Source organism: Pogoniulus pusillus, chromosome 30, assembly GCF_015220805.1.
Source record: "Pogoniulus pusillus isolate bPogPus1 chromosome 30, bPogPus1.pri, whole genome shotgun sequence".
Lineage (NCBI taxonomy): Eukaryota > Metazoa > Chordata > Aves > Piciformes > Lybiidae > Pogoniulus > Pogoniulus pusillus.
The window spans coordinates 16,853,113-16,870,284 of record NC_087293.1 but is presented as its reverse complement, the minus strand read 5'-3'; the positions used below and the strand labels follow the sequence as shown (position 1 = coordinate 16,870,284).

Below are 17,172 nucleotides of genomic sequence, written 5' to 3'. Positions count from 1 at the left end.
CTTAAGGAAACTCCTTTGGGTTGGAAAAGTTCTTCAAACGCAGCCGTTAAGGCAACACTGCCAGGTCACCACCAGCCATGCCCCTCAGCACCACATCTACACACATCTACGCAGGGACAGTGGGCAGCGTCTCCCAAAGCCTCGCAACCCTTTTGGTGGAGAATTTTCCCCTAACAGCCAAACTAAATCTCCCGTGGCACAACTTGAGGCCATCTCCTGTTATCCTGTTGCTTGTTACTGGGGAGAAGAGACCAACACTCACCTCAATAAACCTCTTCGCAATGAAATGTAGAGAGTGAGGTCTCCCCTGAGCCTGCTCCAGTGCAGGCTGAGCAGCACCAGCTCCCTCAGCAAAGCTGAGCTGATGGGACGCAGGTGCACAAAAGGTAGCTCCTTGGTTTGCTCACAGCTCTTGCACAAGAGGACTTTCTACCTCTGCTACCCCAAAGCCAGTCCAGGCACCAGAAGAGGTAGGCACAGAGCAGGAAGGCAGCAGCTGCTGCACTGCTCTAAAGCAGCCCCACTTAGCTCCTGGCTTTACAAGGTGCAACCTCCCTCTGACACCCAGAGGGGAACTGACCCTTGAAGACCATCAGTTCCCTTGGGCCCACGCCCCACAGCTGTGCTGTGGCTCCTCCCGTCTCGGGGGGCAGCTTTCCACGTGTCAGGAGGACAGGATGCATCGCTCTGCCCCGGGATGGGCCCGGCTCAGCGCAGCCCCCTGCTGCCCCGGGATGGGCCCGGCTCAGCGCAGCCCCCTGCTGCCCCGGGATGGGCCCGGCTCAGCGCAGCCCCGCTCTGTCCCGGGATCGGCTCGGCTCAGCGCAGCCCCCTGCTGCCCCGGGATCGGCCCGGCTCAGCGCATCTCGGTCGCAGGCGGCAGCTGCCGACTGGGACCTTACGCTATTGCGGCAGCGCCGCGGGCACTCCCGATGGCACTCACTGCTCCGGGCAGAGCCTTTCCTGTGCTACCGCCGCGGTCTGGTTTTATTCCTGTCATCTGCTTAGAAGCGCCCTGCACAAAGTTACACTTTGGGGAATGATCTACAAATAGGGATAGGAGCCCTAGTTTAGGTAATGATTCTACTTGATGTACATCTTCGTCCACAACTCCAGCATTTCGGGTGCGATTTTATCAGCAGAGAAGTTGCTGGGGTTCATCAGCACTTCATGAGCCTCCTGGCAGAGCTGCTGCCCCACTGCTCCTTCCACCCGCCTGCGCCACGCTGCCAGCTTCGGCCTCCCCTCAAAGGGGTCGTGGCCAACAGCTACAGGCTGCAGAGAGAGATGAAGAGAACCTGGGAGTGAGTCAAGCAACACATTTAGCAGGGATGGGACCTGAATGAGGCAGGGATATGCTTTTAGCTCAAGGCAGCAGGCACTGTCACATTAGGTGGAGTTCATTCTGGTTCTCAGCTCACAGGACGCAAGTGGAGCTGCTGTGCCCTGGAACATGCAGTGCAAGAGCACTGCCATGGCCAACACAAGAGCTGTCTAATGCAGCAGACCAGAGGTGCAAGCACACCAACTCATCTCTTCCAAGCAGCTGCAGCTCTGCCTACTTTGGCATTTACCCTAGGTTCTAAGGGATTCTGGCCATGCTCCTCTGCCTGCAAGGAGCTGCTCCCTGGCAAACTCAACTGCGGCCAGAGTCAAAAAGGAACAAGATTGAACTCCATTTAGGAATTAACTGCAGGGAGAAAGATCTGCCCCTGAAGGGGTGGCGATGCAGCAGCCACACCTCAGCCTGGCCTGCCCACAAGCCAACCTCCATACCCAGCAGTGCTGGGGTTGATGCTCACCTCCATGATCTCCTCCAGCGCTAGAAGGTCTGCCAGGGAGACCTCAGTGCCTGCGATGAAAGGCTTATCCTGCAAGAACTTCTCCTCAAACTGGTTGAGGACCACATTCAGCTCCTCAGTCAAACTCTGCATTTTCTCTGCAGGAACTGGCTTGCCTGTGATGACAGGCAGCAGCACCTGGCAGGGAGCAGAAACAAGTTGCTTTAATATTCCTCTCCAACCTGAGTCCATACCCTCCCATTGTCACCTTCTAAGGATCAGCCATGAGTGGAACTTGCAATCTGCTTTGCACATGGCATAGAAGGGGCCTGTACACTAGAAGCACCTCCTGGGCCACTGCCCTCACAGCTCCCAGCATTTCTTTTGTGGTATCCACTGCTCTTACCTTGTATAGAAACACATCACACCCCTTCAGACGAATGGTGGTGTGCTGCCAGGACAGGTACTCATCAACCCGAGCCCTCTTCTGCAGCTCAGCTGGGTACCAGTGATCAGGGGTCTTGAATTTACGGGACAGGTACAGGAGGATGGCAATGCTGAACAGAGAGCAAGGCACTGAGCTGAGCACCTGAGATTACAGCACCTTGTCCTGCTTTCCTGCCCCAGAGCTTGCACCGCTGCACCAGCAGCCACCTGAACCTGATCCGAGTCAGGCAGAGACACAGGACAGAGCTGCCGGCGAGGCTCAGCACACGATGGAGTCTGTGCTGACTGCTCAGGGTCAGCAGCTCTCTGATCCATCAGCCCAGCAAGACAGATGGGGTCTGCTTGTGCAGCTACCATCCACATCTTGGAGCCAGTGTCAGCCCCAGAGGGAGCCGACAGCAAAGCAGAGCTGGGCACTGCCTGGCTGTCCAGCACCAGTGCCTTGTGGCAGAGGTGCTGCAGTGGCCTGCAGCTGAAGGCACAGAGCAGGGGACACAGGGACAGGATCTGAGCTCAAACACTGCCTGTGCACAAGCTGGCTCCAAGCAGCAGCTCACACATTCCTCCCCAAGCAGTGCTTTCCATGCTGCCTACAGGAGAAAGCTTCTCTTGCACCACAGCCTTGTGGCACAGACAGGATGGAGACAAACTCCCTGCGCTGGGGTCCCAGGAGAGACCAAAGAGGGCCCCGGCAGAACCCTGGCACTGGGCTGAGCAGTGCTGCAGTGTGGGATGAGCTTGTTCGAGCCTCACCTCTCTGCCAAGGCGAAAGAATCATCCTTTAGTGCAGGAACTGTCATCAGCATGTTCACCTTCTGGAACTCCTTGGTCCTATGCTCCCCTGAGGAGGAAAATGAGACCTTGCACTGGGCAGTGACGGTCAGGACCCGTCTGTGGACACTCTGAAGTGTGTGGGGACCACCAGACCCCACGTTCCTGGTTTTGGCTGTACTGCAGAGGCTCCTTCAAGTTCATAAGCAGTCCAGAAGTGCTGCCCAGGCAGCAGGAGCTGCGCCCTGTGCTGTCCGCTTGCAGCCGCTGCCGGAGCGCAAAGACTTGTGCGGAGGCTGGAGCAGAGGCAGCAGCGCAAACCAGCGCTGGCCCCGCTCCTGCTGCAGCGTCCCGGCCCTGCTGCTTTGCTGCTCGTCCGGCCGGGAACCGCCTCGGACCCGGCACGTCCTGAGCCTCCTTCCCAGCAGATCGGGCCCGTTTGCTCCGCGCCACTGCCTGCTGCCCGCCGCCATTTCGACCCAGCCGAGGCCGCTGCGGGGTTCGTCAGCTCCCGGGCAGCGCTGGCACCAGAGCTGCTGCTGCTACAAGCCAGGGCAAAATGAGCTCCTCTGTTTGTCTCGACGTGAGGATCCTTCTGCCGCTGAGGGCCACCCCTTCCCCCCGCGGCATCCTGTCCTCAGCAGCGACTTCGGTCACCGGCGGAGGACGCCCCCAGGCGCTGCCCCCCCCCCCTCCCCCGGCCCCGCTCACCCTTATTCAGGTCCACGTGTTTGAACTCGAAGGGGATGTTGTTGGCCCGGGCGAAGATGTAGACGGCTCGGCAGGGCTGCGAGAGCATATCCAGGTACAACTCCAGCCCCATCGTGCTGCTGCTGCTGTTACTGCTTTCGCTGCTCGTTCCGCTCGGCCGCCCCGGACCCTCCCACCGGGGTGGAGCGCAGCGGAGCCTCCCGGACTGGCTCCCGGAGCCGCGGCTGGGAGGGCAGGGCGCTGCTGGGTCCTCTCAACTCAAGGGTGGGTTCACCTGCACCCCGCGGATCCAAACGGAACGTTCCTAGAGCGGGAGCGATGGCAGAGCTCCAGCCTTGAACTATACTTTAATTACCGCCCTTAATTGCTTAAGGAAACTCCTTTGGGTTGGAAAAGTTCTTCAAACGCAGCCGTTAAGGCAACACTGCCAGGTCACCACCAGCCATGCCCCTCAGCACCACATCTACACACATCTACGCAGGGACAGTGGGCAGCGTCTCCCAAAGCCTCGCAACCCTTTTGGTGGAGAATTTTCCCCTAACAGCCAAACTAAATCTCCCGTGGCACAACTTGAGGCCATCTCCTGTTATCCTGTTGCTTGTTACTGGGGAGAAGAGACCAACACTCACCTCAATAAACCTCTTCGCAATGAAATGTAGAGAGTGAGGTCTCCCCTGAGCCTGCTCCAGTGCAGGCTGAGCAGCACCAGCTCCCTCAGCAAAGCTGAGCTGATGGGACGCAGGTGCACAAAAGGTAGCTCCTTGGTTTGCTCACAGCTCTTGCACAAGAGGACTTTCTACCTCTGCTACCCCAAAGCCAGTCCAGGCACCAGAAGAGGTAGGCACAGAGCAGGAAGGCAGCAGCTGCTGCACTGCTCTAAAGCAGCCCCACTTAGCTCCTGGCTTTACAAGGTGCAACCTCCCTCTGACACCCAGAGGGGAACTGACCCTTGAAGACCATCAGTTCCCTTGGGCCCACGCCCCACAGCTGTGCTGTGGCTCCTCCCGTCTCGGGGGGCAGCTTTCCACGTGTCAGGAGGACAGGATGCATCGCTCTGCCCCGGGATGGGCCCGGCTCAGCGCAGCCCCCTGCTGCCCCGGGATCGGCCCGGCTCAGCGCAGCCCCCTGCTGCCCCGGGATGGGCCCGGCTCAGCGCAGCCCCCTGCTGCCCCGGGATGGGCCCGGCTCAGCGCAGCCCCGCTCTGTCCCGGGATGGGCCCGGCTCAGCGCAGCCCCGCTCTGTCCCGGGATGGGCCCGGCTCAGCGCAGCCCCGCTCTGTCCCGGGATGGGCCTGGCTCAGCGCAGCTCGGCCGCAGGCGGCAGCTGCCGACTGGGACCTTACGCTATTGCGGCAGCGCCGCGGGCACTCCCGATGGCACTCACTGCTCCGGGCAGAGCCTTTCCTGTGCTACCGCCGCGGTGCCGCCGGCCCTCGGGCTTCCGCTGCTCGCCGTCTGTGCCGCTGGCAGGGGCGTTACAGACCGGGGGCGCAAACCGATCCCATCTCACTGACGGGTGGGTTCAGGTGACACAAGCAAAAGCAAGGAGTGCTGGTAAAGAGCCTGAGAGAGCAGATGCACAGTTTGAGGGGGGCTGTGGCAAGGCACAAAATGCCAAACTTTGCAGAGATGTTTGTTCATAGTAATCAGTCGATACTGTGCAAACCTAAACAAGGGCTACTGCAGAAGTGGCTGCAGCTACTCGTTGGAGATCTGTGATACGTAATCTCATAGAGGCCCAGGCCTGCAGTGACTATGGAAAGCAGGAAAGAGAGAAAGGAGAAGCAGAGATGTGCTGACATCAGCAATAAAGAGGGGTTTGCTGACCAGAGACAAAAAGACCCTGTGAGGAAGACTGTGTGGGGTGTTCATCGCAGATAACCCTTTCAGACCACTGGGGTGGGTTGGAATTGGGCTGGAGAATGGACAATACCTCTGTTAATGAGCTCCAAGAAGTAACTGTAATAACCATTCCTCTTCTTATGAATATGCCTGCTCTTGTAACATAAGCTGGGGCTTGTGCCAGCATGGGGTGTGCAGGTCTGAGGGAGCCATCCTGCCTACACCCAGCGTTGCAGGAAAATATACCTACTGCAGAACTCTGCAGGAGTTGCAGGAGTTTTGGGGTTCATCTCACAGGTCACAGGGAGCTCTGTGACAGTCCTTGAAGGCACTAGGAACACACACATGGGCACCACAGCAGATGGCTTCTCCAAGCCACCAGCACTACAGAAAACTGAAAGGCAGGCAGAGAGGTTTGTTGTTCTATCCAATATACATAACCAATAATCTTGCATCTGCAAACAGCACTTTGAGATCCAAAGTTTACAGAATCGCTGAGTCACTGTTGTTGGAAGAGAGCTTCAAGATCAAAGTCCAACCATTGTCAAACTCTACCAAGGCCACCACTATACCATATCCTGGAGCACTGTCTCTAGATGGCTCTAAAATTCATCCAGGGATGGTGATTCAACCACTTCCCTGGGTAGCCTGGTCCAGCCTGTGATAACCCTTCCAACCTGTGAGAGTCTGGACCGTGTCTCTCCCTTGGTCATCCACAAAGGCAAAGATTACCATCATCGCTCCCTAACCAACAAAGATATTGTCTCTGCCTTGTACATCAACCAAGACAAAGACTGCCTCTGTTAACCTCCCGGGCTCAGACCAGGTGCTTGGCCAAAGCTCAGGGATGCAAATCAATGGACAGTGCCTTTGTGGAAACTCCTGGATCTCAGCCTGGCTTGAACATCCAGGATGTGCACATCTTATGTCAGCTACCCCGAAGAGAAAAGGCTTCTGTGTTTGGGGTACAGACAGGTAAGCAGTGCAGGGAGGGGGCTTCCTCCCCAGTGCTGCCCTGCCGCCGGACCCCTGCGAATGCAGGAATACACAGGAAGATGTCCTGGGGAGCTGCACCTGGACACTGATCTAAAAAAACATATAAAAAGACATGAGCAATGCCTGCCAAAGGGTGGACCTCCAGGTGTGCACCTCCACCAGAGCACCCCAGAGCTGCACCTCCACCAGAAGAACTCCTGGCAACTCCACAGAAGAACCTCCCTGGGCCACACACACATCTCTCTCTCCCCCGCGTCTTTGGTGGACGGTAATATAATCCCAGCTCTTTTCCTTCCCTGCTTCTTCACTTTTTCTCCACGGTTCCCTCTCCCCTCCTCCTCTCTCTCCCTCTGTTTTGTTCAACTTCATCCTTTAATAAATAGTGTTGTGGTGCTCTCTGCTCTCGCGTGCATCACAACATGGAAATCTACAAGAACAGGTCCTGCTCCTCAGGGCAGAGATATTGTTAATCTCTGTTCTCTGGACCTTCACACAACCCCTGCCACTCTGTGATTCTAAGCCATGTTCTTCCTCTTGGGCTGCAGAAGGGCTGTGCCTGCAGTGCATTTCGGGGAATGACTTTTAGAAGAACTGCTGAAACGGTCCCAAGGAGAAAGCACAAAATAATCAGTTTTACTTAGAGCAGAACATGTTCATCCTGGGTGCCCTATTTTAAGTACTTCTTCTTCAAAACCTCCACCATTTCGGCTGGGACCTGATCAGCAGAGAGGCTGCTGGGCTTCAGCAGCACTTCATGAGCCTCCTGGCAGAGCTGCTGCCCCACTGCTCCTTCCACCCGCCTGCGCCACGCTGCCAACTTCGGCCTCCCCTCAAAGGGGTCATGGCCAAAAATTAGAGGCTGCAGAGAGAGATGAAGAGAACCTGGGAGTGAGTCAAGCAACACATTTAGCAGGGATGGGACCAGAATGAGGCAGGGATATGCTTTTAGCTCACAACAGCAGACCAGAGGTGCAAGCACACCAACTCATCTCTTCCAAGCAGCTGCAGCTCTGCCTACTTTGGCATTTACCCTAGGTTCTAAGGGATTCTGGCCATGCTCCTCTGCCTGCAAGGAGCTGCTCCCTGGCAAACTCAACTGTGGCCAAAGTCAAAAAGGAACAAGACTTAACTCCACTTAGGAATTAACTGCAGGGAGAAAGATCTGCCCCTGAAGGGGTGGTGATGCAGCAGCCACACCTCAGCCTGGCCTGCCCACAAGCCAACCTCCATACCCAGCAGTGCTGGGGTTGATGCTCACCTGCAAGATGTCCTCCAGCGCTAGAAGGTCTGCCAGGGAGACCTCAGTGCCTGCGATGAAAGGCTTATCCTGCAAGAACTTCTCCTCAAACTGGTTGAGGACCACATTCAGCTCCTCAGTCGAACTCTGCAATTTCTCTGCAGGAACTGTGATGACAGGCAGCAGCATCTGGCAGGGAGCAGAAACAAGTTGCTTTTATATTTCCCTCCAATCTGAGTCCATGCCCTCCCATCATCACCTTCTAAGGATCCCTCACCAGCCACCAGTGGTGCTAGTGATCTGCTCTGGCAGATAAATGTCGTTCATCCACTCCTTTGTGTCCTTGTATCCTCCCTAATTAGTATGAGAGTTAAACCACTAAGAGCCTGCTTTGAGGGAAAGGCTGCATCCTCTGCAAGCAACTGAATTTTGCTTTCAAACAGGTTTGTTCTTTCCATGAAGCTGGGCAGAGGGCAGTGAGCTGTCTGCTCTGAACTGCTCACCCAAGACAGATCTACTCAGCACCTGTGTGCACACACAGAGCTGTGGCTGAAGCATGAATGATTGAGGCCACTTCACTTAAGCTAAGCTGAGCAGCCAAGGCCATCCCTAGTCTGGTTTTATTCCTGTCATCTGCATAGAAGGGCCATGCCCTCACAGCTCCCAGCATTTCTTTTGTGGTATCCACTGCTCTTACCTTAAGCACCATCATAGTGCCTGCCTTCATACGAATGGTGGTGTGCTGCCAGGACAGGTACTCATCAACCCGAGCCCTCTTCTGCAGCTCAGCTGGGTACCAGTGATCAGGGGTCTTGAATTTACGGGACAGGTACAGGAGGATGGCAATGCTGAACAGAGAGCAAGGCTGAGCACCTGAGATTACAGCACCTTGTCCTGCTTTCCTGCCCCAGAGCTTGCACCGCTGCACCAGCAGCCACCTGAACCTGATCCGAGTCAGGCAGAGACACAGGACAGAGCTGCCAGCGAGGCTCAGCACACGATGGAGTCTGTGCTGACTGCTCAGGGTCAGCAGCCCAGCAAGACAGATGGGGTCTGCTTGTGCAGCTACCATCCACATCTTGGAGCCAGTGTCAGCCCCAGAGGGAGCCGACAGCAAAGCAGAGCTGGGCACTGCCTGGCTGTCCAGCACCAGTGCCTTGTGGCAGAGGTGCTGCAGTGGCCTGCAGCTGAAGGCACAGAGCAGGGGACACAGGGACAGGATCTGAGCTCAAACACTGCCTGTGCACAAGCTGGCTCCAAGCAGCAGCTCACACATTCCTCCCCAAGCAGTGCTTTCCATGCTGCCTACAGGAGAAAGCTTCTCTTGCACCACAGCCTTGTGGCACAGACAGGATGGAGACAAACTCCCTGCGCTGGGGTCCCAGGAGAGACCAAAGAGGGCCCCGGCAGAACCCTGGCACTGGGCTGAGCAGTGCTGCAGTGTGGGATGAGCTTGTTCGAGCCTCACCTCTCTGCCAAGGTGAAAGAATCATCCTTTAGTGCAGGAACTGTCATCAGCATGTTCACCTTCTGGAACTCCTTGGTCCTATGCTCCCCTGAGGAGGAAAATGAGACCTTGCACTGGGCAGTGACGGTCAGGACCCGTCTGTGGACACTCTGAAGTGTGTGGGGACCACCAGACCCCACGTTCCTGGTTTTGGCTGTACTGCAGAGGCTCCTTCAAGTTCATAAGCAGTCCAGAAGTGCTGCCCAGGCAGCAGGAGCTGCGCCCTGTGCTGTCCGCTTGCAGCCGCTGCCGGAGCGCAAAGACTTGTGCGGAGGCTGGAGCAGAGGCAGCAGCGCAAACCAGCGCTGGCCCCGCTCCTGCTGCAGCGTCCCGGCCCTGCTGCTTTGCTGCTCGTCCGGCCGGGAACCGCCTCGGACCCGGCACGTCCTGAGCCTCCTTCCCAGCAGATCGGGCCCGTTTGCTCCGCGCCACTGCCTGCTGCCCGCCGCCATTTCGACCCAGCCGAGGCCGCTGCGGGGTTCGTCAGCTCCCGGGCAGCGCTGGCACCAGAGCTGCTGCTGCTACAAGCCAGGGCAAAATGAGCTCCTCTGTTTGTCTCGACGTGAGGATCCTTCTGCCGCTGAGGGCCACCCCTTCCCCCCGCGGCATCCTGTCCTCAGCAGCGACTTCGGTCACCGGCGGAGGACGCCCCCAGCCGCAGCCGCCCCCCGGCCCCGCTCACCCTTCATCAAGTCCACGTGTTTGAACTCGAAGGGGATGTTGTTGGCCCGGGCGAAGACGTAGACGGCTCGGCAGGGCTGCGAGAGCATATCCAGGTACAACTCCAGCCCCATCGTGCTGCTGCTGCTGTTACTGCTTTCGCTGCTCGTTCCGCTCGGCCGCCCCGGGCCCTCCCACCGGGGTGGAGCGCAGCGGAGCCTCCCGGACTGGCTCCCGGAGCCGCGGCTGGGAGGGCAGGGCGCTGCTGGGTCCTCTCAACTCAAGGGTGGGTTCACCTGCACCCCGCGGATCCAAACGGAACGTTCCTAGAGCGGGAGCGATGGCAGAGCTCCAGCCTTGAACTATACTTTAATTACCGCCCTTAATTGCTTAAGGAAACTCCTTTGGGTTGGAAAAGTTCTTCAAACGCAGCCGTTAAGGCAACACTGCCAGGTCACCACCAGCCATGCCCCTCAGCACCACATCTACACACATCTACGCAGGGACAGTGGGCAGCGTCTCCCAAAGCCTCGCAACCCTTTTGGTGGAGAATTTTCCCCTAACAGCCAAACTAAATCTCCCGTGGCACAACTTGAGGCCATCTCCTGTTATCCTGTTGCTTGTTACTGGGGAGAAGAGACCAACACTCACCTCAATAAACCTCTTCGCAATGAAATGTAGAGAGTGAGGTCTCCCCTGAGCCTGCTCCAGTGCAGGCTGAGCAGCACCAGCTCCCTCAGCAAAGCTGAGCTGATGGGACGCAGGTGCACAAAAGGTAGCTCCTTGGTTTGCTCACAGCTCTTGCACAAGAGGACTTTCTACCTCTGCTACCCCAAAGCCAGTCCAGGCACCAGAAGAGGTAGGCACAGAGCAGGAAGGCAGCAGCTGCTGCACTGCTCTAAAGCAGCCCCACTTAGCTCCTGGCTTTACAAGGTGCAACCTCCCTCTGACACCCAGAGGGGAACTGACCCTTGAAGACCATCAGTTCCCTTGGGCCCACGCCCCACAGCTGTGCTGTGGCTCCTCCCGTCTCGGGGGGCAGCTTTCCACGTGTCAGGAGGACAGGATGCATCGCTCTGCCCCGGGATGGGCCCGGCTCAGCGCAGCCCCCTGCTGCCCCGGGATCGGCCCGGCTCAGCGCAGCCCCCTGCTGCCCCGGGATGGGCCCGGCTCAGCGCAGCCCCCTGCTGCCCCGGGATGGGCCCGGCTCAGCGCAGCCCCGCTCTGTCCCGGGATCGGCTCGGCTCAGCGCAGCCCCCTGCTGCCCCGGGATGGGCTCGGCTCAGCGCAGCCCCCTGCTGCCCCGGGATCGGCCCGGCTCAGCGCAGCCCCGCTCTATCCCGGGATGGGCCCGGCTCAGCGCAGCCCCGCTCTGTCCCGGGATGGGCCTGGCTCAGCGCAGCTCGGCCGCAGGCGGCAGCTGCCGACTGGGACCTTACGCTATTGCGGCAGCGCCGCGGGCACTCCCGATGGCACTCACTGCTCCGGGCAGAGCCTTTCCTGTGCTACCGCCGCGGTGCCGCCGGCCCTCGGGCTTCCGCTGCTCGCCGTCTGTGCCGCTGGCAGGGGCGTTACAGACCGGGGGCGCAAACCGATCCCATCTCACTGACGGGTGGGTTCAGGTGACACAAGCAAAAGCAAGGAGTGCTGGTAAAGAGCCTGAGAGAGCAGATGCACAGTTTGAGGGGGGCTGTGGCAAGGCACAAAATGCCAAACTTTGCAGAGATGTTTGTTCATAGTAATCAGTCGATACTGTGCAAACCTAAACAAGGGCTACTGCAGAAGTGGCTGCAGCTACTCGTTGGAGATCTGTGATACGTAATCTCATAGAGGCCCAGGCCTGCAGTGACTATGGAAAGCAGGAAAGAGAGAAAGGAGAAGCAGAGATGTGCTGACATCAGCAATAAAGAGGGGTTTGCTGACCAGAGACAAAAAGACCCTGTGAGGAAGACTGTGTGGGGTGTTCATCGCAGATAACCCTTTCAGACCACTGGGGTGGGTTGGAATTGGGCTGGAGAATGGACAATACCTCTGTTAATGAGCTCCAAGAAGTAACTGTAATAACCATTCCTCTTCTTATGAATATGCCTGCTCTTGTAACATAAGCTGGGGCTTGTGCCAGCATGGGGTGTGCAGGTCTGAGGGAGCCATCCTGCCTACACCCAGCGTTGCAGGAAAATATACCTACTGCAGAACTCTGCAGGAGTTGCAGGAGTTTTGGGGTTCATCTCACAGGTCACAGGGAGCTCTGTGACAGTCCTTGAAGGCACTAGGAACACACACATGGGCACCACAGCAGATGGCTTCTCCAAGCCACCAGCACTACAGAAAACTGAAAGGCAGGCAGAGAGGTTTGTTGTTCTATCCAATATACATAACCAATAATCTTGCATCTGCAAACAGCACTTTGAGATCCAAAGTTTACAGAATCGCTGAGTCACTGTTGTTGGAAGAGAGCTTCAAGATCAAAGTCCAACCATTGTCAAACTCTACCAAGGCCACCACTATACCATATCCTGGAGCACTGTCTCTAGATGGCTCTAAAATTCATCCAGGGATGGTGATTCAACCACTTCCCTGGGTAGCCTGGTCCAGCCTGTGATAACCCTTCCAACCTGTGAGAGTCTGGACCGTGTCTCTCCCTTGGTCATCCACAAAGGCAAAGATTACCATCATCGCTCCCTAACCAACAAAGATATTGTCTCTGCCTTGTACATCAACCAAGACAAAGACTGCCTCTGTTAACCTCCCGGGCTCAGACCAGGTGCTTGGCCAAAGCTCAGGGATGCAAATCAATGGACAGTGCCTTTGTGGAAACTCCTGGATCTCAGCCTGGCTTGAACATCCAGGATGTGCACATCTTATGTCAGCTACCCCGAAGAGAAAAGGCTTCTGTGTTTGGGGTACAGACAGGTAAGCAGTGCAGGGAGGGGGCTTCCTCCCCAGTGCTGCCCTGCCGCCGGACCCCTGCGAATGCAGGAATACACAGGAAGATGTCCTGGGGAGCTGCACCTGGACACTGATCTAAAAAAACATATAAAAAGACATGAGCAATGCCTGCCAAAGGGTGGACCTCCAGGTGTGCACCTCCACCAGAGCACCCCAGAGCTGCACCTCCACCAGAAGAACTCCTGGCAACTCCACAGAAGAACCTCCCTGGGCCACACACACATCTCTCTCTCCCCCGCGTCTTTGGTGGACGGTAATATAATCCCAGCTCTTTTCCTTCCCTGCTTCTTCACTTTTTCTCCACGGTTCCCTCTCCCCTCCTCCTCTCTCTCCCTCTGTTTTGTTCAACTTCATCCTTTAATAAATAGTGTTGTGGTGCTCTCTGCTCTCGCGTGCATCACAACATGGAAATCTACAAGAACAGGTCCTGCTCCTCAGGGCAGAGATATTGTTAATCTCTGTTCTCTGGACCTTCACACAACCCCTGCCACTCTGTGATTCTAAGCCATGTTCTTCCTCTTGGGCTGCAGAAGGGCTGTGCCTGCAGTGCATTTGGGGGAATGACTTTTAGAAGAACTGCTGAAACGGTCCCAAGGAGAAAGCACAAAATAATCAGTTTTACTTAGAGCAGAACATGTTCATCCTGGGTGCCCTATTTTAAGTACTTCTTCTTCAAAACCTCCACCATTTCGGCTGGGACCTGATCAGCAGAGAGGCTGCTGGGCTTCAGCAGCACTTCATGAGCCTCCTGGCAGAGCTGCTGCCCCACTGCTCCTTCCACCCGCCTGCGCCACGCTGCCAACTTCGGCCTCCCCTCAAAGGGGTCATGGCCAAAAATTAGAGGCTGCAGAGAGAGATGAAGAGAACCTGGGAGTGAGTCAAGCAACACATTTAGCAGGGATGGGACCAGAATGAGGCAGGGATATGCTTTTAGCTCACAACAGCAGACCAGAGGTGCAAGCACACCAACTCATCTCTTCCAAGCAGCTGCAGCTCTGCCTACTTTGGCATTTACCCTAGGTTCTAAGGGATTCTGGCCATGCTCCTCTGCCTGCAAGGAGCTGCTCCCTGGCAAACTCAACTGTGGCCAAAGTCAAAAAGGAACAAGACTTAACTCCACTTAGGAATTAACTGCAGGGAGAAAGATCTGCCCCTGAAGGGGTGGTGATGCAGCAGCCACACCTCAGCCTGGCCTGCCCACAAGCCAACCTCCATACCCAGCAGTGCTGGGGTTGATGCTCACCTGCAAGATGTCCTCCAGCGCTAGAAGGTCTGCCAGGGAGACCTCAGTGCCTGCGATGAAAGGCTTATCCTGCAAGAACTTCTCCTCAAACTGGTTGAGGACCACATTCAGCTCCTCAGTCGAACTCTGCAATTTCTCTGCAGGAACTGTGATGACAGGCAGCAGCATCTGGCAGGGAGCAGAAACAAGTTGCTTTTATATTTCCCTCCAATCTGAGTCCATGCCCTCCCATCATCACCTTCTAAGGATCCCTCACCAGCCACCAGTGGTGCTAGTGATCTGCTCTGGCAGATAAATGTCGTTCATCCACTCCTTTGTGTCCTTGTATCCTCCCTAATTAGTATGAGAGTTAAACCACTAAGAGCCTGCTTTGAGGGAAAGGCTGCATCCTCTGCAAGCAACTGAATTTTGCTTTCAAACAGGTTTGTTCTTTCCATGAAGCTGGGCAGAGGGCAGTGAGCTGTCTGCTCTGAACTGCTCACCCAAGACAGATCTACTCAGCACCTGTGTGCACACACAGAGCTGTGGCTGAAGCATGAATGATTGAGGCCACTTCACTTAAGCTAAGCTGAGCAGCCAAGGCCATCCCTAGTCTGGTTTTATTCCTGTCATCTGCATAGAAGGGCCATGCCCTCACAGCTCCCAGCATTTCTTTTGTGGTATCCACTGCTCTTACCTTAAGCACCATCATAGTGCCTGCCTTCATACGAATGGTGGTGTGCTGCCAGGACAGGTACTCATCAACCCGAGCCCTCTTCTGCAGCTCAGCTGGGTACCAGTGATCAGGGGTCTTGAATTTACGGGACAGGTACAGGAGGATGGCAATGCTGAACAGAGAGCAAGGCTGAGCACCTGAGATTACAGCACCTTGTCCTGCTTTCCTGCCCCAGAGCTTGCACCGCTGCACCAGCAGCCACCTGAACCTGATCCGAGTCAGGCAGAGACACAGGACAGAGCTGCCAGCGAGGCTCAGCACACGATGGAGTCTGTGCTGACTGCTCAGGGTCAGCAGCCCAGCAAGACAGATGGGGTCTGCTTGTGCAGCTACCATCCACATCTTGGAGCCAGTGTCAGCCCCAGAGGGAGCCGACAGCAAAGCAGAGCTGGGCACTGCCTGGCTGTCCAGCACCAGTGCCTTGTGGCAGAGGTGCTGCAGTGGCCTGCAGCTGAAGGCACAGAGCAGGGGACACAGGGACAGGATCTGAGCTCAAACACTGCCTGTGCACAAGCTGGCTCCAAGCAGCAGCTCACACATTCCTCCCCAAGCAGTGCTTTCCATGCTGCCTACAGGAGAAAGCTTCTCTTGCACCACAGCCTTGTGGCACAGACAGGATGGAGACAAACTCCCTGCGCTGGGGTCCCAGGAGAGACCAAAGAGGGCCCCGGCAGAACCCTGGCACTGGGCTGAGCAGTGCTGCAGTGTGGGATGAGCTTGTTCGAGCCTCACCTCTCTGCCAAGGTGAAAGAATCATCCTTTAGTGCAGGAACTGTCATCAGCATGTTCACCTTCTGGAACTCCTTGGTCCTATGCTCCCCTGAGGAGGAAAATGAGACCTTGCACTGGGCAGTGACGGTCAGGACCCGTCTGTGGACACTCTGAAGTGTGTGGGGACCACCAGACCCCACGTTCCTGGTTTTGGCTGTACTGCAGAGGCTCCTTCAAGTTCATAAGCAGTCCAGAAGTGCTGCCCAGGCAGCAGGAGCTGCGCCCTGTGCTGTCCGCTTGCAGCCGCTGCCGGAGCGCAAAGACTTGTGCGGAGGCTGGAGCAGAGGCAGCAGCGCAAACCAGCGCTGGCCCCGCTCCTGCTGCAGCGTCCCGGCCCTGCTGCTTTGCTGCTCGTCCGGCCGGGAACCGCCTCGGACCCGGCACGTCCTGAGCCTCCTTCCCAGCAGATCGGGCCCGTTTGCTCCGCGCCACTGCCTGCTGCCCGCCGCCATTTCGACCCAGCCGAGGCCGCTGCGGGGTTCGTCAGCTCCCGGGCAGCGCTGGCACCAGAGCTGCTGCTGCTACAAGCCAGGGCAAAATGAGCTCCTCTGTTTGTCTCGACGTGAGGATCCTTCTGCCGCTGAGGGCCACCCCTTCCCCCCGCGGCATCCTGTCCTCAGCAGCGACTTCGGTCACCGGCGGAGGACGCCCCCAGCCGCAGCCGCCCCCCGGCCCCGCTCACCCTTCATCAAGTCCACGTGTTTGAACTCGAAGGGGATGTTGTTGGCCCGGGCGAAGACGTAGACGGCTCGGCAGGGCTGCGAGAGCATATCCAGGTACAACTCCAGCCCCATCGTGCTGCTGCTGTTACTGCTTTCGCCGCTCGTTCCGCTCGGCCGTCCCGGGCCCTCCCACCGGGGTGGAGCGCAGCGGAGCCGTCCGGGGCTCAGAGCACTGCATCTTGAACTCTGCTCTAGTTACTGCGCTTAACTGCTTAGTCAGAGCATCGTTCAGGTTGGGAAACACCTTCGAGATCTGCAAGCCCAACCTAACCCTTACTGCAGCGCTGCCAGGTCACCACCACCCGTGCCCCTCAGCACCACATCTACACAGCTTTTAACTCCCTGCAGGGACAGCGACTCCACCAATTCCCTGGGCAGCGTCTCCCGATGCCTCCTAACTCTCTAGTTGGAGAAATATTTCCTAATATCCACCCTAAACCTCCCCTGGCCCAACTTGAGGCTGCTTCCTCTTGTCCTATTGCTTGTTACTAGAGACAAAAGACTGACCCCCACCTCACTACAACCTCTTTGCAAGGTGATGTAGGGAGTGAGGTCTCCCCTGAGCCTGCTTCTGTGCAGGCTGAGCAGCACCAGTTCCCTCAGCAAAGCTGGGCTGATGGGATGTAGGTGCACAAAAGGTAGCTCCTTGGTTTGCTCACAGCTCTTGCACAAGAGGACTTTGCTTCTACTAGAGCCAGTCCAGGCACCAGAAGAGGTAGGCACAGAGCAGGAAGGCAGCAGCTGCTGCACTGCTCTAAAGCAGCCCCACTTAGCTCCTTGCTTTACAAGGTGCAACCTCCCTCTGACACCCATCTGACAC

At 56.9% G+C, this 17,172-nt stretch overlaps 3 protein-coding genes across 3 annotated transcripts; all 3 read right to left on the bottom strand.

Annotated features, from left to right (window-relative positions):
- Positions 1-873: 873 nt before the first annotated feature.
- Positions 874-3,951, bottom strand: LOC135188675 (glutathione S-transferase theta-1-like). Its single transcript, XM_064168245.1, has 5 exons — positions 3,711-3,951; positions 2,982-3,069; positions 2,188-2,338; positions 1,803-1,979; positions 874-1,275 (listed from the first exon to the last, which is right to left on the bottom strand). Exons 1-5 carry the CDS (start codon positions 3,820-3,822, stop codon positions 1,084-1,086), a joined length of 720 nt encoding a protein of 239 aa, XP_064024315.1. The 5' UTR covers positions 3,823-3,951; the 3' UTR covers positions 874-1,083.
- Positions 3,952-7,160: 3,209 nt separating this feature from the next.
- On the bottom strand, positions 7,161-10,199 carry LOC135188677 (glutathione S-transferase theta-1-like). The gene is made up of 5 exons (XM_064168246.1): positions 9,975-10,199; positions 9,254-9,341; positions 8,483-8,633; positions 7,807-7,974; positions 7,161-7,407 (listed from the first exon to the last, which is right to left on the bottom strand). Exons 1-5 carry the CDS (start codon positions 10,084-10,086, stop codon positions 7,216-7,218), a joined length of 711 nt encoding a protein of 236 aa, XP_064024316.1. The 5' UTR covers positions 10,087-10,199; the 3' UTR covers positions 7,161-7,215.
- Positions 10,200-13,498: 3,299 nt separating this feature from the next.
- LOC135188614 (glutathione S-transferase theta-1-like) lies at positions 13,499-16,473 on the bottom strand. The gene is made up of 5 exons (XM_064168134.1): positions 16,313-16,473; positions 15,592-15,679; positions 14,821-14,971; positions 14,145-14,312; positions 13,499-13,745 (listed from the first exon to the last, which is right to left on the bottom strand). The coding sequence occupies exons 1-5, from the start codon at positions 16,422-16,424 to the stop codon at positions 13,554-13,556; spliced, it is 711 nt and encodes a 236-aa protein (XP_064024204.1). The 5' UTR covers positions 16,425-16,473; the 3' UTR covers positions 13,499-13,553.
- Positions 16,474-17,172: the final 699 nt, after the last annotated feature.

What these genes read in the sequence shown, in the direction of transcription:
- LOC135188675 (XM_064168245.1), bottom strand. Translation starts at nt 3,822, where the DNA reads ATGGGGCTGGAGTTGTACCTGGATATGCTCTCGCAGCCCTGCCGAGCC. An exon ending in GTGATGTGTTTCTATACAAG is followed by an intron (nt 1,980 to 2,187) that starts GTAAGAGCAGTG and finishes GCTCCCTGCCAG; the next exon opens with GTGCTGCTGCCTGTCATCAC. An exon ending in CGCTGGAGGAGATCATGGAG is followed by an intron (nt 1,276 to 1,802) that starts GTGAGCATCAAC and finishes CTCTCTCTGCAG; the next exon opens with CCTGTAGCTGTTGGCCACGA.
- LOC135188677 (XM_064168246.1), bottom strand. Translation starts at nt 10,086, where the DNA reads ATGGGGCTGGAGTTGTACCTGGATATGCTCTCGCAGCCCTGCCGAGCC. An exon ending in ACACGTGGACTTGATGAAGG is followed by an intron (nt 9,342 to 9,974) that starts GTGAGCGGGGCC and finishes TTTCCTCCTCAG; the next exon opens with GGGAGCATAGGACCAAGGAG. An exon ending in CGCTGGAGGACATCTTGCAG is followed by an intron (nt 7,408 to 7,806) that starts GTGAGCATCAAC and finishes CTCTCTCTGCAG; the next exon opens with CCTCTAATTTTTGGCCATGA.
- LOC135188614 (XM_064168134.1), bottom strand. Translation starts at nt 16,424, where the DNA reads ATGGGGCTGGAGTTGTACCTGGATATGCTCTCGCAGCCCTGCCGAGCC. An exon ending in TCTTTCACCTTGGCAGAGAG is followed by an intron (nt 14,972 to 15,591) that starts GTGAGGCTCGAA and finishes CTCTCTGTTCAG; the next exon opens with CATTGCCATCCTCCTGTACC. An exon ending in CGCTGGAGGACATCTTGCAG is followed by an intron (nt 13,746 to 14,144) that starts GTGAGCATCAAC and finishes CTCTCTCTGCAG; the next exon opens with CCTCTAATTTTTGGCCATGA.